Below are 24,307 nucleotides of genomic sequence, written 5' to 3' on the forward strand. Positions count from 1 at the left end.
TTTTCCTTGGAATACTAGAGTACTCATGAATTGACAGGATTATTGCTTCAAAACCTGTCAAGCAAGTGAAGCCCAGTTGAGAAGGGAAGAGATTGTTATCCAGACTGTTTAAAAGATTGTCTGTGTGTACATGTGTATACATGCTCTTAATATATATTTAACTCAATTGCCTAGTGAACTCTTGGAAGAAAGTGTCTCTGTTGAAAGATTAGCAGCTATACTCTGTATTTATTATTTATATTTTTTTACCACTTAGAGGCCAGGGGCTGATTGTATGAGGAACAGTACAAAGAGAGGTAGCCGTGTTAGTCTGAGTCTGCAAAAGCAATAAGGAGTCCTGTGGCACATTATAGACTAACAGATTTATTGGAGCATAAGCTTTCGTGGGCAAAGACCCACTTTGTCAGAGCTTGTACAAAGAGACAGTTCCTTCCCTGAAAAACTTACAGTCTCAGGATGTATATACTATAGCTTCTGCAGAGGCACAGCTATGATACTGCAGCTGTGCCTCTATAGCACCACCATGTAGACCAGTGTTTCTTAAACTTTTTAAGACCGAGGAACACCAAACAATAATTTTTTTATGAGGAACACCAAGGAGTTTTTGTTGAGAAGAAAAAAAAAGGGGGTTGGGGGAAAGTTATTGAGAAAAAAAAAGTCGCCTGCTCCTTTAAGGGTGGACATTTTGAATTCTGTTGTTCTCCGCGGCACACCTCTGACTGCCTCCCGGCACACCAGTGTGCCACGGAACACATTTTAAGAAACATTGGTGTAGATGCTTTCTACATAAATGGAAGTGGCTTGTCCATTGCTATAGTTAATCTATCTGTCCAAGAAGTGTCAGCTAGGATAGAGAAAGAATTCTTTCCCTGACCTGGCCGTATCCACACCAGTGGTTAGATTGACCTAACTAGGGCATATCTACACTGACAAGTTTTGTCATCAAAACCCCCCTTTTGGCAACAAAACACTGATAGCATTCACACTGCAACATGACAAAAATGCCCAGTTTCTGCAACAGAAAACATCAACTTCCATTAGGGACTTTTTCCTTTCCCCCTCCCTTTACTATTGACAATCTGTCTGTGTGTACCACGGGCATCTTTTTTGGCCTTTATTGAACTCCAGGGTGTGTCCCACAATGCCCAGTTAGTTAGTCACTGTGGGCAACTATTTGAATTCTGCAATCCACCCCTCCCTCTTGCAAGCTCTTAAAAATTAAAATTCCATTTCCTACTGGCTGGTTCAGTGTTGAGTGCTCTCATGGAGTCTTCTCAGGTCATCAGGACTGACTGTCACTCCAAACACTCTCCTGTGTAGGCCACTGCAGAGTTTTTGGATCTTATCAGTGTGTGGAGAGAGGAGTCAGTGCAGTCCTAGCTGCGAGTGATCCATAGGACCTGGGACATGTACGGACACATTTCTGGATCCTGGTGTGAGAAGGGGTAATATCAGGGCATACTGCAGTGCAGAATGAAGATAAAGGAGCTGAGGCAGTCCTGCCGTAAGTTGAGGGAGGCAAACCGCCATTCTGGTACTGCACCCAAGACTAGGGATGTTATATCCTATTTAATTGGATGGGTTAAACATAGTGCCTCAGCTGCAGTTAGGGGCTGCTCTAGCCCCTCTGGAGCAGCCTCTGCCTGCAGTGTGCCAGGGCCCGCCATGGACAGGGGCTACTCCGCCCGTGCTGGAGTTCCCCTGCTCGCGGTGAGACCCACGAGGCTGGAGCCACCCCTGGTCTGTGGCGGCTGCTGGAGCTCAAACTGTTTATTTGCGTGACTCAGCTCCGGCATCTGTGGTGGCTGAAGTGGCAGCAGGAAGAGGTGAGGTAGGAGGCACTTCCCTTCCTCCTTCCCCCCACCCTCCTCCACGCTTGGTGAGGATGCACTTGGGGAGGGAGGGAGTGCAAAGGATAGGGTTACCAGGTAGACCCCTCCCCCCCCAAATACTGGACACTCTTGATTGTGGGCGGGGGAGGGGGCGGGGCTGTCTGGGAGGAAGGGGGAAGGAGGCGGGGCTGACGGAGGGGCGGGGGCCATGGGGTTGGCTGGGAGGAAGGGGGTGGGAGGCGGGGCTGACGGGGGGGAGGTCGGGGGCCGCGGTGCTGGCCGGGAGGAAGGAGGGGGCTGGGAGGAAGGGGGGGCGGGAAGCAGAGCTGGCGGGAGCCGGAGTCCCAACAGGTTGTACTCCTGGCAGGCACTCCCTCTACTTGCTAGTAGAAGCTGGTCGGGGGTGGGGGAAGACAGAGGCAAAGAAAATATTGAGTACTTCAGCTTTTTCCACATCATCTGTCACTAGGGGTATGTCTACACAGCAAAGTTATTTCAAAATAACTTTACTAGCGTCTAGACAGCCAAACCGCTATTTCAAAATTAATTTGAAATAGCAGAGCGCTTATTTCGAATTTGGTAAACCTCATTCCATGAGGAATAATGCCAAATTCAAAACAGCTATTTTGAAATAAGTGCTGTGTAGACACTTATATCGAAATAGGGGGTCTCCAGCCCTTCCCAGGGTGCCCTGATGGCCACTCCAGCCTCAACCAAGAACACTCCTCTCCCTCCCCTCTCCCCGGAGCCCTTAAAGGGGTAGACTCTGGCCACAGTGTCTGCACCAGCTCCAAGTCTGCCAGCCCAGAGCCAGCAGTCACTGTCCCTGACCCAGTGGCCCCAAAACATGAGCCAGCAAGCCACTGGCAGCCAGCCCTCCACCGCTCCCCAGGAGCTGTCTGCCAGCTCCCAGGAGCCTGCCAGGGCCTGGAGAAGGCAGGCACCTTCCTGGTCCAGAGTGAAGATCATGGACCTTATTCAGGTTCGAGGCAAATGCCCCCAACGTCCATGATCTCCGCACTTGACGGAGGAACGCGGCTGTCTATGGCAGGATAAGGCCACATGCGAAGTCAGGAGCAGGTGTGCATAAAAATCAAGTTGGTCCGGCGAGACCCTGAGCTTCCCCTCCCCTTTCTTCCCCTTGCTTCCCCCTTCCAGCGCCCTCCTCCCAGGTTTCCCCCTCCCCTCTCCCACCCTCTCTTCTCCCCTTTCCCGCCTCCTTTCCCCAGTCTCACCAGAGTTTCATTCCCCCCAGTTTTGTTAAATAAAGAGAGTTTGAAATTACATATATTTTATTTGACATCAGGAAGGGGGGCTAGGAAGGGGTAAGTGGAAGGACATGAGGGAGGAAGGAGGCACAAGTCCCCAGTGGGGCAGGCCAGGGAGGCTTTTAGTGCTCCTCAGGCTGGAAGCTCTCCCGCAGGGCCTCCTGGATACTGACAGCCCCCCAGTTGCCCTCCCAGATAGCAGCCTGCAGAAAGTGCAGCCAGGCTCGCAGCAATGCGTCCACGAGAAGCACCAGAGTGCCCAGGCACAGCTCTGGCTCCCTGTGGTAGAGTGCTGTGGGGTCCCGAGTGAGGGCAACCAGAGCACGCAGAGATAAAATGCTTTACTGTCCCTCATTGAGGTAGGCAAGCAAGCAGGGAAAGCTGAGAACCAGCTGTCAAGGGGGGGGGGGTCCCTTTAAGCACAGGCCTCAGACAGCCTCAGGCAGCAGCCACACATAGTAACTCCTTACCTGATGCCCTGCTGGACCTGGTTCGGGCTGGCCTTAAATGCGATTCAGTGTCCACTCAGTGTGGACTATTTTGAAATAGCAAAACGCTATTTTGAAATGCATTTTGTGTGTAGACGTGTTATTTTGAAATAACTTATTTCAAATTAACTATTTTGAAATAAGATATTTTGAAATAACGCTGTAGTATAGACATACCCCAGGTTACCTCCCTCATCCAGTAGGGGCCCCACACCCTCTCTGATCACTCATTTTTTCAGGAGTATGGGTTCTTTCGAGAAAGGGCCTTTTTTTGAAAGAACCCTATCTAGACTGCTCTTTCACTTTTTAAAATACCCTTTTCCGATAAAGTGCTCGAACGTGAATATGCAAATGAAGTGCGGGATATTTAAATCCATGCTTCATTTGGACTTTCAATTTGCTTCATTTATATTCCTCTTTTGACAGAGGAATGTAGTCTAGACGTGACACTGAGATCTGGTTGTTTGAACAAGATCAGGATTCTTGGGTTCTGTCCCCAGATCTGTCTCTGACTTACTGCCTGACACTGGGCAAGTCATGTCACTTTGGGCCAAATTCAGGCCTAAGAGAAGTGATCGTAATTCCTTTAGCTTCAACGGATGTTTTCTGCACTTAACACCTGGACTTAATTTGTCTTTGTTCCTCTGTTTACCTCCTTGTAGAACAGTGGTCTCAATACTTACAATATCTCCCTCTCAGGGGTCTGCTAATGTAGTAAAGAGCTTTTCTATTTAGGTATTAAAAGCGGAATAGGAGGGCTGATGTTTATTATTTATAGCTCTCTACAGACTATTCTCCCAGGCATTGCTCAGTCTAGTTTTAAACGCAAGGAGCCACTTCCCTAAGGGAGATTATTTCATCACAGTCTAATAGTTCTCACGGTTAGGAAACATTTCCTGTTTACCCTGTCTGAAATATTCCCCTTTTCTCTGTTTCATCCCTTTACTCTTCTGGGACCCCTGTCATCAGCTTCTCTCCTTTATCAGTGTTTACACCTTTAATAAGACTTGGAAGAAATTATTATATCCCCGTCTCCCAAACACATACATTTTAGTCCCAGTTATAGTCTTTGTATCTCTCCTCACAAATCAGTGCCCCTGAATCACGTTTCTTGTTTTTCTCAGAGCTCCCTTCAGTTTTTCTACATCTTCCTGAAGTGTGGGGTGACTCTAATTCCTCTATATTCAACATTCTAGTGCAGCCTCTCTGGTACTATAGGAAGGGACACTCTCCTCTTTGACTGGTGATGCCTCTTTCACTTTCACAAAGAAAGCAAATCAAATTCCACTCCACTACCTGATCCCAAACTGTCCGCCCTTTGCTCTCTCAAATTTGCTCCTGATTTTCTTTCCTCCTGGTTGGATCTGGAGATGGTCCTTGCCTGGCTGCCTCTTCTAATTGCAACTCTACCCTCCCCCCTCCAGCTGAGCCATTTGCCCTCTTTCTGTGTTGCCTGAGAACCTTGACTTTCTATTTAGCTTATGCTTTACTGTTTCCCTGAAATGTTTTTTGGAATGCTGCATGAAGGGTGCCCTAAAGAAACAAAACTTATTGTTTCCTGTGAGTAACCTATATGCATTCATGACATTTGTGCAGAGGGATGGGGATTAAGCAATATTTGCTAATGGCTGGGCCCACAAAGGCCTGGTATTACAAAGCTATTGCACTGCAGTAGGCTGCAAGTAGGGTTACCAGGTAGCTTCAGAAAAAATACCAGACACACTTGATCAGAGGGGCGGGGGGGGGGGGGGGGGAGGGGCGAAGGGATCAGCCGGGAGGAGAACGGGGCTGGCTGAGGAAGATCAGGGATGGGGGTCAGCTGGAGGGAAGCAGGGCTGGTTGGGGGGAGCGGAGCTGGCCGGAGGGTGGAGAGTGGAGGAGGCAGGGGGAAAATACCGGACACCTGGCCACCCTGGCTGCAAGAATCCCCTTTGCAATGCCGCTTTCCCAGTCAGAGTGCTTCAGGTGTGTGTGGAGTCTGGCCTAGCATAGGGATTTTCACCACAAACTTTTTGGTGGTTGCTCTGACATTTTCCCTAAAATGCATAATTAACTTTAGGTAAAACAAGTGACTGTGCATGTATGTATGTCCTAATCATTGTAATTCCTTTATGTAGGTTTTTTTTCAGACTCAGTAATAAAAATAATTTACAGTTCTTTACTGGGCATAAACAGCACAGAAACACAAAGTGCTTTGCTCACTCTTGTATTTTTTTTCTTTTCTTTTTTGGTTACTAGAATTTGGTCAATTCTAGCTCCTAAGTCTGTTGTGAAAAGTGATATTAACAAACACGCAAATACCACTTTTCACAGCAGATGTACTAAGCTCTGGCAAGCCCTGCAAGTCCTGGATGGGAAGCTGAGTATGGATGGGAGCGGGGGGACAATGGGAAGGGTGAACTGTGGGCCAGAGCCCACCACTGCACAGTCAAGGAATGGATTCTGAAGCCTGTGGCTGGAGCCTTCCATGCCAGGCTGAAATCTGACCCCATTGCCTCTGGGAAGGTGGGGAACTCACACCTGTTGCCTTCTCCTCCATCTTTTGTGTCTCCAGAGGGAAGTAGGGCAGGGCGGGGGCCCAACCACTGCTGGAGGCCCTGGGTGCTCCCCCCCCCCCTTCTGCCATTATTGTCCAGGAAACTGTGGCCACAATAAAAGCCCATGGTGACTCCATGTGGCCACATTTGCGAAACACTGTCCTAGCACCATTCTGAGTCAATAGTGATTTAATGAAGCACTCCCTGCCAAGACAGCAGCTTTTCAGGAGTCTGGAAGCCTCCTAAATCTGGGGGATACGGTGGAGAGAATGCAGTGCTGGGACCGCTTGTATTCAGTCTGTGATATAAACTCTGCAACTAATGATCAGACACAGCTTGTGCTGGGATAGGGCTGCATTTGGTATTTATGAAGCTGCCATGTCTGAGCTTGAAATTGTGGCTACCTGATTTCCTTTCTTCTGTCTCTCCCCAGTCACACCTGTTGTGTGGAAGCACTTGTGCTTTGGCTCGCAGAGTCCCTGACACCTCCTTGGAACTCTTGAAGGGAGTGGGGAGCACTATTTGGAGATGGTGGAGTCTCTGGAGAAGCTACATGGATCTTAACGCTGCCTTAAGGGCGAGGAGAAGAGCAGTGGGAATGGGTTGGCTGTGGCTGATCTTCCTATTTCACCTAGCTGCCTCAGTGGAAGGTAAGCACAGGTTTTAATTAAGGTAACTTTTTTCTAAAGCCTGAGGAGACCAAATGGCTCAGGAGTGCTGAGGCCAGACTGTGGAGTTTCCAGCATGCCCCCCTCTTCTGCTTCTGCTCCAAAACAGAAGTGACCAAAAAGCATCTCTCTGATGGCTATTTGGTGTTTTTATGAGTTGAGGAGGATAATAGGCCATGTCTACACTGGCCAGTTACTGCGCAGTAAATCAGCCCCCAGCAATGTAACTTCTGCGGTGCCCACACTGGCAAGGCACTTGCTGTGCAATAGCTCTGCAGTAGCTGCGCTGTAGGTAAACCACCTGGATGAGATGTGTGCAGCTTGCTATGCTCTGGATACAGTGCTGGGGTGCCAGTGTGGACACTGTGGTGTAGCACTGCGTCCTAACTCTCCTCCCATGCCAGTCCCAAAATGCCTGGTGCTGCCTCTCTGGTTATCTGTTTGAACTCTACTTCTCAAATTGTGGAAGAAAACATTGTCCTCACTCTGCGTTTGTAAGCAACAAGTAGCCAGAGGCAGTTTTATTACGAGCTGCAGCAAGGGAAAAACTGGTTCGGACAGGAGGAGCCCCCCTCCCCACCCCGAGACAGATCTTCGAATACAAGCAATTATGAAGCAGTTTATATACAGTCCATTAGATATAATAACAATAACAATTAGTCTCCTTCCCATTACAAACACCAATAGCTAACAGTTATTTTAGTTCCACCCAGATGCTCCTTATCTCAAGGTCCCTGCCAGAGTCGGCATTCTATCCTTATCTCCGTATGGAGGCGAGAGGCAAAGGCAGCGTCTAATTACAGATCTCACGTTGTCAGGCCACAGACTTAGCCTGACTCTTGCTCTTTTGTTAACAAGACCAAGATGGCTGCACACAAATTCCCTTATTCCCTTTTCCTGCCTCCACAGTCCCCCCTTTTGTGCTTACAGCACAACTACCTTTCTAAACCTTTATTTTCATTAAACATTACATAATTAGTACAAACATAAAAGCTATTTCTATTACCACATCTTTTACAGCAACAATCAAATATGAAACCTTTAATAAGCAAAAGCAATATAACAATTAATATCCCCAATATAATTCTATGATGGGGCTGTTCTATAATTTTAGTAAGATAACACAACATATCATAATTAATACACCAGAGAGAATGTGCTATGGATTAAATGGATATTCAGATATTTCTTTGAACCTCTGGTAAGAGTGAAAGCAGATTTTGGAATCGGTCGGGTACTAAGGTAATGCAGTTAAAGGGTATTTGGAACTGAATCTAAAAACCAATTAAGGAGGGCAGGTACCCGTCCGAAAGCACAGAGTCCAGATCAAAGGAAGAAACCCAAACCACTCCCACAAGTGACCAGCCCTCAGACCTGCCCTTTGTTTTACTTTGGAAATGTGAAAGACCCCTCCCTGTTTGCTCAGCAACACGTGGTGTGTTCTCAGCGCCTCTTTCCAGCTGGCCATGCCTGCTCCATGCACCAGGAGATCCCCTGCTGGGAGCCATGCCGAGGTGCTGGACCTCATCGGTGTTTTGGGAGTAGAGGCTGCCAGTCCCAGCTTCTCTCCAGCTGTAATAGGAATGCACATCAAGATGCGTGGCCTAATGGGGCCAGGACCAGGACACACTGCAGTGCAGGGACAAAGTAAAGGAGCTGTGAAACAGCTAACACAAGGCACAGGAAGCAAACCTCCATTCCTGTGCTGTGCCCACAACCTGCCGGATCTACAAAGAGCTGGATGATATACTTGGGGTGACCCCACCTCTGCTCCTAAGACCCCTGTGGATACTTGGGGGCTCAGTAGCCATCCTAGAGTGGACCAAGCCAGGGGGAGGAAATTGTAGAGGAATGTGCTGAGAGGAAGGAGGACCCAGCTCCAGAGGGTGATGCCTGAAGTTGGGAGCTCTTTTCTACCCCAATGAGGTGAGCCAGTCACAGTAGTCAGAGAATGCGACTAGTAAGTGGGTTTGATTTCTAGAAGCATTCAAGGGTGTTGCTGGGAGCAGGAGGGATGCAGAAAGGAGGTTTGCCCTGATTTGCTGCTACCAACACAGGGCTACCCAGATACTGAACAGGTTGCTGATGCAATCTCTCACTTCACGGTAATCTGCCTCACAGGGTCTCATCGGACATGTCATGCAGCTGCTGGGCCACATGTCTGTGTAAATTTTCTGTCAAGGCTGCCACTGTGGTCCCTGTACCCTTAAGGATAACATTCCCTCGCAACTCTGACATCAGTAGGGAAGAGGGACCACGGCTGCACAAAGATAGGCTGTGTACGGCTCCGGACAGAGCCTGCAGTTGATTAAAAGACCATCCTTTGTTTTCCTGCTCACTGTAAGCAGTGTAATGTCTTCCAGGATGAACACAGGCCTGGAAAGTGAGTGGCCTTGACTAAAAATAGGACGCTCCCTTCAGTGTTCTTCTGAAGACACAACTGCACAGAGTACTGTATGGCCCTGCACCAGTGAATTCCCCTGCCACCCCTCTCCCCAACACACACACCAATGAATTCCTCTGCCACCCCCATCCCCAGCACACACACCAAGCAATTCCCCTGCCACCCCCCCTCCAACACACACACCAATGAATTCCCCTGCCACCCCTCTCCCCAACACACACACCAATGAATTCCTCTGCCACCCCCATCCCCAGCACACACACCAAGCAATTCCCCTGCCACCCCCCCTCCAACACACACACCAATGAATTCCCCTGCCACCCCTCTCCCCAACACACACACCAATGAATTCCTCTGCCACCCTCATCCCCAGCACACACACCAAGCAATTCCCCTGCCACCCTTCCCCCAACACACACACCAATGAATTCCCCTTCCACCCCTCTCCCCAACACACACACTAATGAATTCTCCTTCCACCCCTTTACCCAGTACACACACCAATGAATTCCCCTGCCACCGTTGTGAACTCGCCAATGTGGAAGTCTTGTATCTTATGTGTGCTCGCTCTTGGGAAGCCAGTCAGTGCTACATATGAGAACAGAGATTGTGTTTAAAATGGGTCGGGGCAGTGCTGTGTCTAATGTTGACAGTGGACCCGCTGTAACATGTTGCAGTTTGCCTTGCCAGAGTTAGCCTTGGTATGGCAGTCTGTATTGATACCGCCTGCTGAGAGACTTTGCAGGGCCAGAAAATAGCTGCAAAGAAGTCGAGAGGAGTTTTTGTGTGACTGCCGCTGAACACACACACTGGAGGGACAGTGAGAGAAAGGAGCAGAAGGAGAACACAGAGTGGCTCCTAAACATGATGGTTGCAAAATGGACATGTTCCAGGCACTGCTAGCACTTCAGACAGAGCAGCCATGTGGCCAGCCCAATCCCTTGCAGCCAATGTCCCAAAACTGTTTTCCATTCTCTCCCCCATCACTGCCACCACAATTTGACTAGGCATCCCTGATCCTTACGATCCCAGCTTGTGCTGCTCTAATATCCATCACCTCAGTCTGTTCAAATTCTGCCTCCAGGTGCTGTGCCTCCATGGCCCAGCCCTGAGTGACGCTTTCACCCTTCCCTTTGCAAATATTATGGAGTACAGCACATGGCGATAACCATAGGGATGTTATCAGCCAGGTCCAGCTTCCTGTGCAGACATCGCTAGCAGGCCTTCAGACCGCCAAAAGCACTCTGCAGTCATTCTGCACCTGCTCAGGTGCAGAATGACTTCATGAGACACATCATTAAGGGGTAGGCAGGGCCCCAAGGATCACAATGGGCATTTCCACTTCCACTACAGTGATTTTCTGGTTCCCACTTGCAGCTTCCTGAACAGGCCCATGTTCTGAAAGATGTGAGTGTCATTCCCCTTTCCCGACCAGCCAGAGTTAATGTCTGTGAAACACCCACAGTGATCCACAAGCACCTGGAGAGCCATGAAGAAATATCCCTTGTTGTTAATGTGCTCAGAGGGTCGGTGATCTGGTGCCAGAACTGGAATGTGTGTCCCATCTGTTACCCCACTGCAGTTTCAGAAGCCTACATGAGCAAAGTCATCTGCAGTTTCACTCACGTTGCCCAGAGTCACGGCCTTTCCTATAGAATGCGAATGATGGCCCTGCCCACTTCCATTAATATGAGTCCAATGGTCGACTTTCCCATTCCAGACGGACTGATGACTGAGCAGAAGCTGTCTGGAATAGCCAGCTTCCACAGTTCAATTGCCATATCCCTTTTCACCGGCAGGGTAGCTTTCACTTATGTGTCCTTGTGCTGCAAGGTGGAAGGCAAGCCCACTACATAGTCCTCTGAAAGTGGCTTTCCTCATCTGAAAGCTCTGCAGCCACTGCTCGTCATCCCATACTTGCAGGTCAATAAGATCCCTTTATTCACTGGTTGATTCCCAAGCCCAAAATCAGCATCTCATTGTGGTCAGCACCTCCATGAATGCCACAAGAAATCTTTTGTCATACATATGATGCATGAGACTCCTCATCATCATTTTGCAACTTCAGGAATAATTCGATCGCCATTCATGACATGTCAGTAAAACCTATCAGCATTTTCATCAACAGCTGTGGATCCATTCCCACAGACCAAGGAGGCCGACAGAGCGCACAGCATGGAAACCATTGAAAGATGGTACCAAATGTGGATAGGCGCACAGGAGTTACTGGGATGCAAAGTGATGCACCGCGGGGTATGGGACAGGACCCAGGATGTCCTGCACCTCCTCTCCACCATCCCACAAACCTCAGCAGCAGAAGAGGAAGAGGTGCTGTATGGGTGAGCTGCCCAGAATACACCACTCTGAAAGTTGCTGTAAGTGCCGCAAGTGTGATCATGCTACTGTGCTGGTGGCTGACAGTGCGGACACCCAACGGCATTTTCACTGCTTCACTCTTTGAGCCACGCTGGAGCTGCCGGTACTTTCCATCTGCCAGTGTAGACATGGTTATAATTCATTCTTAGCAGGCCAGGCACCCACTTCCCAATAAGCACTGTGGCAAAGTCCCGGCTTCACCTTGGGGGTACGTCTAGACTACATGGCTCTGTCGATGGAGCCATATAAAATAGTTTATTCATCATAGTCAAAGAAGTGGGGATTTAAATAATCCCCGCTTCATTAAAATAAAAATGGCTGCCATGCTGTGCCGACGATCAGCTGATCCGGCACAGCACGGCAGTCTAGACGCGGCGCAGTCGACAAAGGAAGCGCTGTGTCTAGACTGTCCCACTTCTTTGACTAAGGCGAATAAACTATTTTACATGGCTCTGTTGACAGAGCCATGTAGTCTAGACATAGCCTGGGAGTCCTGTGCTTCCTGGCAGTTAGCACTTGCCTCAGAGGCTTACTCTGACTTTCAAGGTAGCCTCTCTCCCTTTACTAGAGACAAGGGGCCACAATCTACTGAGCTGCCTTCATCATAGGCCAATAAATGGATTTGGGGTGAAGCCCCCTCCTTAGTCCCTGTTTCCCTTCTCAGGGGTAGTCTCTGCAGTAGGGAGGGGAGGTTTGGGCCCACCCTGAACACTGAGTTCCAGTCCATGGACCCTAATGGCAGTGGTAACAGGTAGCGTTTCCTCCACTACCAGAGCTGCAGCCTTTCCTTGAGCCACTTCCCCAACAACCTTTCCCAGCAGGTGCCTGATCATGTCCTTCCTGCTCTTCCACAGCGGACCTCCTCACACCCTGTTCTTGGCCCTTCACCCTTCCTGAAGGGAAGCATTTAAAACTAGCCCCAGCAGGTCCTTAATAGGCTGCAGGGGTTCTGATTGACCTGTCTCTCTTTTGCTTCTTAATTGACTCCAGGATCCTCCCGGTTGCTCTGCAGTAGCCCCGCCCTGTTCACTTAGGGTACGTCTAAGTGACAAAAGGACAAAGTCGAATTAAGATACACATCTTCAGCTACGTTAATTGTGTAGCTGAACTCAAAGTAGCTTAACTCAGCTTTTGGCACTGTCTACACTGCAGGAAGTCAAAGGAAAAGCACTCTTCCTTCCACTTCCTTTACTCCTGGTGAAAGCAGGATTACTAGCATTGACTGGACTGCCCCTCTCACTTTGAATTAGCTGCCTTAAGTAGACCGCTAATTTGAACCCTGGAAGATCGACAGTGGCAGCTTCGATCTTCCTCTGTAGTGCAGATGTACCCTTAGGGAACAGAAAACTATTTATCCAGTGACCAGTATATTTACCTTCTATCAAGCTCCTGTAGCCAACTGGTCTTGGTCAGTCACAGCACCAACTGCATTATTCAGCATCCCTATTAGCTGTCTTGGCTGCTTGTATTGCTATTGCCCATGACATAACTGTTTTGTGGAATTTAGTCTCCCAAGAGGTGATGTCCTTCTATGAGACTATGTGCATCACACTACAATCACTAGCTCTTGCCCTAACGGTGTTAATTACCTGTCCCAAAATTGCAGCTATGAGGGGAATGTGGTACACCAGTACCTGGGGAGAGTTTATGTTGAGCTGCTGAAGGAGAGTGGGAGAGAATAGAATAGGGAGACAGGAAAAAGCAGGGAGGAGAAGAGAGGCAGAATGCTGGTAGAGGAAAGGGGAGAAGAGAGAATTGGTGAAAGGAAAAAAATAAGAGAGACCAAGGGAGAGAGAGACAGAATTAGAGGAGGAGAGGGGTAGAGATGTTGTAAACAACTCCTGTGTTTCTGCCAAGGAAAACCCCTGTGGCCACATATGCTCACTGACCCGAACCGGTTTGTGATGAATGCACATCTCTCACACGTGAAAGCCTTTGAAAAAAAAAGGAGTTGGAAAGCAGGAGGGAGATGGGGAAAGAGAGATGTAGAGGGAGAAGAGGAGGAGGAAATGGAGAGTGAAAAGATAGGAAAGGACAGAGACAGGGAGCAGGGGCAAAGGAAAGGGACAATGAAACCCATATCTAAAGCATTGCCACTAAAATCAAGGGCAGGAGGAGACATGTCTCTCTATGTAAGAGATGGAGAGTGGGGGATGAGGGGAGAAGAGAGATGTGCAGAGATTTATCATATAAACCAATTTGGTATGCTGACATGATTTACTCTGAAATAATAACAGAAGTCGTGAGCATGGAGAAGAAAGTCTGTCTCTGCACTGAGGTTGCAAGCTATTTGTGTGTCTGAGCCACCAGACCCGCCACAGCCTGACTGAGGGGGTGGAAATGGTTTCCTACATGTAGTACTAACCTGTGAGAGTGCACTAGGGCTTGGAAACCTGCCGCAAATTGAGACTGTTAACATCCCTGTAGTCGTAGGACAAAAAGGGGGTTAGTGGGGTACAGAGTGCTATCATAAGCCACAAATCCAGCATCTTTATTAAGACCATGATTTTTAGTGTCTAGCACAGTTATGAATTTACTCGTCTTTTGAAAGTGTTGTGCAGGGTTCCTTAGCACTGATAAGTCAGGTATATTGATTGCTTTGTAAACAGTGTTCCCCTAGAAGGGATCTGATGTTCTTTTCTTTTGCCATTTTCCTGTGTGAGTTCATTGTGAGTACAGTGATTGTTTAATTTCACTTACTGAGGCTGTGTCTAGATTACAGGGTTTTTTCGAAAAAAGTAGCCTTTTTTCGAAAAAACTTCACCTGCATCTAGACTACAGCCGTGTTCTTTCAAAATTAAATTGAAAGAATGCGGCTTTTCTTTCGACGACGGTACTCCTCATTTCACGAGGAAGAACGCCTTTTTTCGAAAGTTCTCTTTCAAAAGAAGGCATTCTTGAATGCAAAAAGGGCTTTTTCGAAAGAGAGCATCCAGACTGCCAGGGTGCTCTCTTTTGAAAAAGCGGCTCACTTTTTCGAAAGAAGAGGTTGCAGTCTAGATGCTCTCTTTCGAAAGAGGCTTTTTCGAAAGATTATTTCGAAAAAGCCTCTTTCGAAAGAGGCTTGTAGTGTAGACGTACCCAGAGGGTGTGTCTACACTACAGGATAAGGTCAAATTAAGATACACAACTTCAGTTAATTGCATAGCTGAAGTCAAAATACCTTAACTTGACTTTTGGCGATCTGCACACAGCAGGAAGTTGAAGGGAGAATACTCTTCCTTCGACTTCCTTTATTCCTCGTAGAAGGACTACCGGCATTGACCGGAGTGCTCCTCTCAATTCGAATTTGCTGGCTTCACTAGATCTACTAATTCAAACCCTGGAAGATTGCCAGTGGCAGCTTCAATCATTCTCTTTAGTGTAGACATACCCATAGTGATTCTCAACTAGGGGAAAGCAAAAGTCTTACAGGGGGTACATTAGCTAGTCTAGATAGTTGCTTAGTTTTAAATGGGCTACATAAAAAACACTAGCAAAGTCAGTACAAAGTAAAATTTCATACAGACAAAATGAGAAAGTCAGCAATTATTTGGGAATAGCATGATTTGTATTTTTATGTCTGAATTTGTAAGCAAGTAGTTTTTAAGTGAGATGAAACTTGGGGGTACACAGGCTCTTGAATGGGGTACAGCAGTCTGGAAAAATTGAGACTCACTGCCTTAACTGATGGTGTGGGTTTATGTATATCAATCCTTTTGTGTGTGTGTGTGTGTGTGTGTCTATCTATTTCCAGACATTTGAGTTAGATAGATTTAAATATCACTTTCTTTCTTAAATCAGGTTTTGCTAGCATGGTCTCTTAAATAATCCAACCAGTTCTACAATAGTGAAAAATCAGAGTAGACAAGGCCTTAATGTGTACTGAATAAAAAATAAAGGGGAAAAAATAGGAAAATAAGTGGTATGGCTTTTGGAGGGAGGAAAAAAATAATAAAATGTTCAAAGAGATGTAAAAAAAAAGACACCCCCCCCAATGTATTTTCCTTTGTAAGATCACCTTTGAGAGCACTCTTTTGGGAGGAACTGCACAGGGACTTGCCAAGAACTGGGGGAGCAGCACCCTACGCAATTCAGAATGAACCATGGGTTCCCTGTGCATAATAAGGAGACACTAGATAGACTGAAGGCATTTGACAGGGATTTGACACTCTGATATGCCAGCCTCACTGAAACAGAACCCAGTCCGCCTGAAATTGTACAGGGGTAGTCTTAGACCAGGGGTTCCCAACTTTTTTCGGTCCCCATACCTCCTTGGCTTTTAGTAAACCTTCCCGTACCCCCTATTCAATATGAAAGGAAATAAATTCTAGACTCTAGAATCCACAACTTTTTTCATTAACACTACTACTTTTGGAATATTTCAATTATGATAATCTAGTTATTTACCAAATATTCCCCATACCCGCTTGACAAGCTTCTTGTATCCCCTGGGGGTATGCGTACCCAAAGTTGGGAGCCCCTGTCTTAGACTAAGGTAGAGCATTTGTAGAAAATTTGGGCAAGGTGTTTTGGAAATGAACATTTCTTGTAGCCTCATATGCTATGTCTAGACTACAACCCTCTTTTGACAGAGGGATGTAAATTAGACACTTCAAATTTGCAAATGAAGCAGGGATTTAAATATCCCGTGCTTCATTTGTATAATCGCGTCATGGTGCTCTTTCGAAAAAGCATTTTGAAAGTAAAACTACGGTCTAGACGCGGTTCTTTTGAAAATGGCAGGCTTTTTTGAAAGATCCTATAAACCTGATTTTTTGAGGAGTACAGGATCTTTCAAAAAAGCCTGCTGTTTTCGAAAGAACCGTGTCTAGACTGCGGTTTTACTTTTGAAATGGCGCTTTTTCAAAAGAGCGCCATGATGTGATTATGCAAATGAAAATATCCATTAAATAAATGGATATTTAAATCTCTGCTTTGTTTGCAATTTCAAAGTGTCTAATTTACATCCCTCTGTCGAAAGAAGGATGTAGTCTAGACAGAGCCTTAGATTCTTCACTGCTTGAACATAATAACAGGGCATTGGAGGCAACCCACTAAAATTAAGGTTGCATAACAGTTTTCATTATTATTCTGTTTCCAGACATTCAAAGCTTTATTACATTTGTGGGCTTAGATTTAGAGTCATAGAATCATAGGGTTGGAGGTCATCAAGATTTCCTGATTTGGATTCTGTTTCAAGGTGAAAATTTTGTTTAATTGAAAAGTCTCAAGAAAAACTTTTTTTTCAGTGAAAGGGAAATGAGAGGGAAATAATTTCTCTATTTGCAGTCCTTCCTATAAGGTATGAGTCAAGACCAAAGTTCCCTCTAAGCTGCGCAGCTGTGTGGCCATGCCTCTATACTCTGAGCCCTACTCAGAGGTTCAAAGTTCCCCACAGAGGCAGGGAGCCTAGCTGACCAGTGGAATGTGTAGATCTGTAAACAGCAGCTAAACATTGCCATGTGCTGATCTGAAGAACCCACAGGGCAGAAAAGCAGATGAGATAAGCAGATGAGATAAGGAGGCAATAAGTGGCTGGGGGAGGGAGAGAGTGAATCATTAATTAATTGACTTAGGGGAAAGTCATAGGGGAGGGGAGTTTGGAGAGTCCCATCTGCTGGAGGAGAGAGAGAGGCAGGCAGGCAGAAACCCAGCAGGTTCTTCAACTGGGCTAGGAAGGGGGAGGTAAGGGGTTGGCTGCATAAGGTATATGTGGAAAAGAGGAGGTGGATGGGTGCTGGCATCTGTACAGTGAGGTGGAGGCAGGGGCCAGTTTCTTTGGGGTGTCCTGATTAGCTGCAGCCCTCTCTGTTAGGCTGGGTTGGAGAGAGGGGACGGGAAGCTGGCTGCATATGGAGAGTGGGTGTGTGCTAGGAGGATATTTGCATGATTGCATTTCAAACAAAGTTTACATAGGTGTTAATGACTTAAGGTAGGAAAGAAAAAGATTCTTTTAACAGAATTTTTTGGAGTGTTGCAGATATCTAAAACTCTGATCTTAATGATTTTTTAAAAAATCCTTTGTTCCTAATTAATACATGGTATATTCTATTGCATTAAGGCCAGATCTTGGCTATGTGGTAGAGTTCTGGCTCTTATGAGTTAGAAGTAGCAAGTACTAGGTGTGATGCTAGCTGCTCTTATTTGCAAGCTCCTTGAAACATGCATCTCTCTCCAAACCTTGAAGCCAGGTGTTAATTTGTTCTGGGGCTTCTACTCTTCCTCGAGTGGAAGAATGCTAATTCTCTACCTTTGTTACATCACTTTTGTAGTCACTCAGGGTACCTCTAGACTACAGGCTTTTGTCAACAGAAGTTTTGTTGACAGATACTGTCGACAAAGCTTCTGTCGACAAAGAGTGTCTAGACTACATTCAGTTCTGTCGACAAAGCATGCTGCTTTGTCGACATGGCAATGTAGATGCAAAGGACAGTTTAGATGCAATAACGCCTTCTGTCGTCAGAACTCTGTCGACAAAAGGCGTTATTCCTCGTAAAATGAGGTTTACCAGCGTCGACAAAACTGCTGAGTTCTGTCGATGTTATGTCGACAGAACTCAGCGGTAGCGTAGACACAGGTTTAGTTTTGTCGACAAAAGTCCACTTTTGTCGACAAAACCCTGTAGTCTAGACACACCCTAAGGGTACGTCTAAACTACATGGTTCCATCGACGGAGCCATGTAGATTAGTGTACTAGAAAAAGGGAAATGAAGTAGTGATTTAAATAATCGCCGCTTCATTTACATCAAAATGTCTGCCATGCTGGGCCGATCAGCTGTTTGGTGGCACAGCGCGGAAGTCTGGACGCTCCACAGTCGACAAGGGAACGCATAACGGGGCGGTGAACAAGGGCTTCCCTTGTCGACCGCTGAGCGTCCAGACTACTGCGTTGTGCTGCCAAACAGCTGATCGGCACAGCGCGGCAGACATTTTGATGTAAATGAAGCAGCGATTATTTAAATCACTGCTTCATTTCCCTATGTCTAGAAACCTAATCTTCATGGCTCTGTTGACGGAGCCATGTAGTCTAGACATACCCTAGGGGTGTGTCTAAACTACAAACTTTCCCTGCGTCTAGACTGCCGCTGCGTTCTTTCGAAAGAAAATCAAAAAAATGCGGCAGTTTTTTTGACCACGGAAAACCTCGTTTTATGAGGAATAATACCTTTTTTTCGAAAGTGCTCTTGTAATGCACTATGTAATGCAAACTGTGCTTTTTCGAAAGAGTGCATCCAGACTGCCTGGGTGCTCTCTTTCAAAAAAGCGGCTTGCTTTTTCGGAAGTACTAGTTGTAGTCTAGATGCTCTTTTTCAAAAGAGGCTTTTCTGAAAGTATCTTTTTTTGAAAGAGGCTTGCAGTCTAGATGTAGCCTAAGAGTACCTCACAGCAACTAGACACAGGTGTCTTATTTTACTATATTTTCTTCCACACATATGGACTGCTTAAAATATATGTATATGTGTGTGTGTGTGTGTGTGTGTGTGTGTGTTTTGTTTGTACTGGTAGTGCACAGCTGCACACTACCTCAGTGTTGGTGTTGAACATAACAAATTTCAACCCGCCCAAGGATAGAAAATGTTAGCGGGAACATTGCTTAAGACCCACCCTTTTCTCCCTTTCACTCTCATGAGTATTGCTTCTGAGTTCTTTATGTGGTCGTCCGGTGCCTCTACCCATGGGGGGCCCTGATGTCATTGGATGTCACCAGTGTGGTGTCCCAATCTGTTGAATGTTGATAACTGTTTAGCTTTGTATATGTGTGATCCTTCTATGTGCTGCTCTGACTTGGTAGAGATAGCTCGCACAGCAGACCCTGGGGAATCCCCCTACCTGACTATAATATCAGATAAGGGATGAAGGTGCCTTGCCAGTTTTTTTGCCAAACGAAGCACAGTAATTGCATTCTGGCTCAACGATTATAACTTCACTAAGAATGTATGTCCCCTCACAATGGACAAGCTCAGACCGTGGTGGGACTTTCCACTGCTCCCTAAGCCAGACAATGACAGCCCCTTTGAGATACATCTTTATGCACAGATAGCAACAAGTTATACATCACTCCTGACATATCAGGGTGCCACTTTCTGATGTATCTGTGTGCCATCCATTGCCTTCTATATGATAGTTTGATCAAAACATCCCTATCCATCATGCTCTCACCCTGATCTTATCCTTTGGATGGCTCAGAGTGTTCTTGTTATCTATGGGAAGTGTGATGGTATCAGGGTGTTCTGGTATTATTCATAAATGTGCTTACATGACTTGTAGCTAGTACCTCTGTCAAAGCTGTTCCCTCCCTGTGCAGAAGGTGAGGGCCCACAAAAGGCCTTAAAACTACCTTGCCTCTATAGGCTTCTGCTTAAAAAACTCCCCAAATGTCACAGATTCTCTGGCCTTGGGAGATAGGCTGCCACCGTCAAGTGAAACCCCCCTTCTTCTTGGACCCAGCTAAATGTTAAAGAGAAACTAAGAAAGAACAGATTAAAACACAGAGAAATTGTAACCCTGTGATCTAGCTTAAAATACATGGGGGGGGGGGCACATCAACTTAGTACAAAGAAGTTTAAATAAACAACAAAACAAAGAAAATAACATGATCATGACTAAATAGATATTTCCCTATCTTCTTACAATCCATGCTTCAAAGTCCAGTCCATTTCCATGCCCAGTATTCTTTGTAGGCATGGTAGTTCTGCCTGGTTTAATTCATCTCATTACCCTAACTCCTGGCTTAAAACTCCACAGAGAAAATGAGCAGGCAGATACATCTTCCAATTCAAATTAGTGATGTGAATGACTAGTTCACTATCCAATAAGCAAATGCTTATTGGTTAGTCGGGATAGTTGACACGCTAGTGGACTAGTTGCCTCCCCTCCCCCCTTCTGCCTCTATCAGAAAGAGGCAGCAAGGAAGGGCAGGAAGAGGAGTGTGTGCTTCAAAGCGGCAGCACCAAGTGGAGCTTGGGGCCAGACCCTAGGCTCCACGCAGTGCTGCTGCTTTGAAACGCCGCATGGAGCCCGGGGTCTGCCACTTTGAAACACCATGTGCAGCCCGGGCTCCATGCAGCGCTACCGCTTTGAAATGCTGCAGGGAGCACAGGGCCACCTAGGCTCCCCACAGTGCTTTTGCCATTGAAACGTAGCAACCAAGGGCAGTTGCTACACTTCAAAGGCAGAGGCACCCTTATCGGCTTGTTGATGCAAATTGCATTGACTATTCGATTAGCACATTAATCTAAATTTAACATCCCTAATTCAAATGTCAACACCTTTTCCCATTGGCTATCCTGGATCCCTGCCAATATCTCCTAGCTCCCTGAGTTTAACCCTTTGGTCACCTAATGCTGGCCAGAACTCCTCCTATCCATCACAACCTTATCATATCAGCCCTGTTACTGCCAGTTTCTGTGAGTAGGGCCTGCCTCTTGCTCACAATCTGACTTTGCTTTATATTAACAAGTTTTGACCATTACTTTAGCCCAGGCCTTAGGTCTCACACCAGGCCTCTGAAATAGAGCCATATGTTTCAGGCTTTCTTCCTACTACATTCCCCCCCTTTTTTCTCTTTATGGGGTGGATGCTTACCTATCATCCTAAAAATGCATAATGCATGAACTGAAGATGACTCAGTGGGTTAAACATTTTTACGTGGCCACCTTACTTTCCCATCCACACATTCATGCCCCATCTGTCTCTTGGTCTGCATATTTCCTCGTATGACCGATAGACAGTTGGGAATGTTAGGGTCAGGACCACAACTGAGGAATGTAGTTTTATGATTGAACCTTGGTAGCACTTCCAAATCTCTCTCTCTATACAAAAAAAATCCTGTGGGATGACAGAGTGATGTCATGCATTACTCTGCATCCTGCAGCCTCTCCCTCCATCCTTAGCCGCAGGATCTCCCCCCTCCCCAGTGCTCTGAGGAGCTGTGAGTCATACAGCCTTCCGCTTTGCCCCTCCCCCGTGCTCTGCCAAGCCCAACCCATTGGTGGCTGGGGGGAGGGGCAGAGAGCCGGGGCTGCCATGGCCTGGGGTAGGAGGGGAAGGGTATAGATGGTACTGGGTCCTACCATGAGGGCAGGGGACTGGACTCGATGACCTTTTGAGGTCCCTTCCAGTTCTAGTGTTCTATGATTCTAGTGTGTTGACTAACCAATAAACATTTGGTTATCGGATAGTCAACTAGTTGACTAATAGTTCACATCCCTAGTTCGGAATCCACCTTCAGTTGGTTGAAGGCTACTGTCAAATCTCCCCTCACTCTTCTATTCAATAGATTAAATAAACTCAAATCCCTCATCCTATCCTCATATGCCATGTGTTCCAGTCTCCTAATCATTTTCATTGCCTTCCACTGGACTTTCTCCAATGCGTCCACATCCTTTCTGTAATGGGGGGCTCAGAATTGGATGCAGTACTCCAGATGTGGCCTCACCAGTGTTGAATAAAGGGGAATAATCACTTCCCTAGATCTGCAGCCAGTGCTCCTGCTAATGCATCCCAATATGCTCACCCAGTGCTGCTGCAGCCACTGCCGGCTGCGGACGTGGCATTACCCCAGCTAGACGGCCCTCCTCCGTACTCCGGTCAGCAGAGGAAGGTTGGGGCTGATGCCCAGAACTCCCAGAAATGAAGCCCCACCTCTGGCTTTGCTCCTGGAGCGGGGAGAATTCAGCCCCAGACTTCCCTTGGTGGTCAGAGCACAGGGGAGGGAGGCTGGGTCACTGGGCTCCTCCTGCCTTCCCCGCCCCCCAGCAGCTGGAGCATGGGGGAGGGAGGCTGGGGCCGCTGTGCCCCATCCTTTCTCAGCCAGAATTGAGACCATCGGGGATCATGTGCGGGTGTGCGTTCACACCTTTCACACCCCCCTCTGCACGGGCCTGTAAATGCGTGTAATTGTTTACTACCCAGTGCTGTCCATTTATGTAGTAGGTTACCCTGACTGGATAAGCTGGTTGTCGGTTACCCTGACTGGATAAGTAGGTTACCCTGCAGGATAAGCTTTGCTGGGCAGGAAACAGTAATGTCTAGCTTCTGTTTCATTGATTGCAGTGCATTGTAATACACTAGTAATTGGCTTAGATCCAGTTGCTGTCTTCCCGATAACCTACTGAATGGACAGTAACCAATTTATCAAGTATTGCTATGTTGGTATTTTTTATTGTACCCAGATATTTAACAAGATTATTTGGAATAACGTGTGCCTCCATTAGGATGCAGTATCGCTGACCCAAATTATGACTGGTACTATAGGGGATATGTTTACTTTACAGGCAGTCCCCGGGTTACGTACAAGATAGGGATTGTAGGTTTGTTCTTAAGTTGAATTTGTATGTAAGTCGGAACTGGTGCATATTGTAGGGGAAACTCTAGCCAAACATTTCTCCAGAGCTCAGTTTTATTCTCCCACACCTCACTTCCCTCAGTCCTTTATTCTCAAGCTGAGGTGTCTGCTGAGAAAAGCCGCTCCGCGTCTCCCTGGTCTGCTGCTGGGGGGGGGGGGGGGGGGGGGGGGGGCGCTAGCTTCTTGTCTCCGTGATCTGCTGGCGGGAAGCAGCTACTACGGGGTTGCCTCACCCCGTTTGTAAGTAGGGATCCGATGTAAGTCGGATCCATGTAACCTGGGGACTGCCTGTATTTGTAGTTACTGTGTAACTTAATTTCTTTACCAGTTTTTTTTCTTGTCTTCATGTTGCTTGCTGCCATTCATTTATAAATTTTTATCTGTGTGTTGGTTAACTAGTTTAGCACATAGTAAACTAGTAAATAGTGCACATAGTAAATGGTGCACCACAATAATACAATACAGTATACAGTGATACAAGTAATAATACAGTTGGTTTTACACAGTAGCCAAGTGTAAATTAATTGACAATGATTTCTAGTTAATTGCCAACTTAATTATACAGACATGGTAGTCTCAGGTGTATTTGACCAGTCTCTTATTTATAAAGCACTTCATTTTTCTTTTTTGATACTTGGAAGGTTCCATCACTGTATACCAAGATTTTCCTGGTGTTTTTGGGCTGTGATATCTTCTGGGGTCTCTGGTCTGTAGCATGCAATCTTAAACAGCTTAAGTTAGTTAACATAATACAGTTTTTTGTTTATTTTTACATTTTTTGTTTTTAGTAACCCAAGTTTAATACATAGATTACCTATTGCAATTATTGTATAGACATTCATTTTCACTTGAGGTGCATTACTGATATTTTATATAAAAGTAAAACTTACCTGCGAGAATAGGAACTCACAATCTTGTATGAGAAGGTGTATGATTTAAATCAGCAAGCAGGAAATTTTGATTTACATAATCTATTTTAGTCTGGCTTTGGATTTGTACTTTTTAGCTATTTCCTCCTCCTCTCCACCCCCCAAAAAGTGATTCTCATTCGTCAACTATTAAAATATGTTTATTTGCAACTAAAACCCTTTACACTCACAAAATTTGGTATTCATATACCAGTGGGTTCACTATTTAGTACATCTTTATTTAACAGTTATATAGCTTTACACATTCAGTAATATTTACATTTTCATAATATATTAGAAAATGACATCCTTTCATATCTTGCTTCAATTTATAGATGTCCTGAAGAAAAAATTAAGCTGTCCTGATTTTTCAACTCCTGTTTGGTTTCTCAACTTTAAATTAAACTGTCATTTGAACTGAACTAGTTGGAACTTAAATGAGGAAAATATTCTCTATGCATCTGTAAAAGAGGCTACTACTGTCAAAAGGCAGTTTA

At 46.3% G+C, this 24,307-nt stretch overlaps 1 protein-coding gene across 6 annotated transcripts in view; it reads left to right on the forward strand.

The window, feature by feature from the left end:
• Window positions 1-24,307, forward strand: part of EPHB6 (EPH receptor B6) — a 146,391-nt gene that overhangs the window by 27,689 nt on the left and 94,395 nt on the right. For all 6 annotated transcript variants that reach the window (XM_006111846.5, XM_025186808.3, XM_006111847.5 and 3 more), the window contains one exon: window positions 6,559-6,775. In XM_006111846.5, the coding sequence (XP_006111908.3) occupies window positions 6,679-6,775 (97 nt within the window). In that variant the 5' untranslated portion in view covers window positions 6,559-6,678. The remainder of the gene's footprint in view (window positions 1-6,558; window positions 6,776-24,307) is intronic.

This window comes from Pelodiscus sinensis, chromosome 1 (assembly GCF_052426305.1).
Source record: "Pelodiscus sinensis isolate ZL-2025 chromosome 1, ASM5242630v1, whole genome shotgun sequence".
NCBI lineage: Eukaryota > Metazoa > Chordata > Testudines > Trionychidae > Pelodiscus > Pelodiscus sinensis.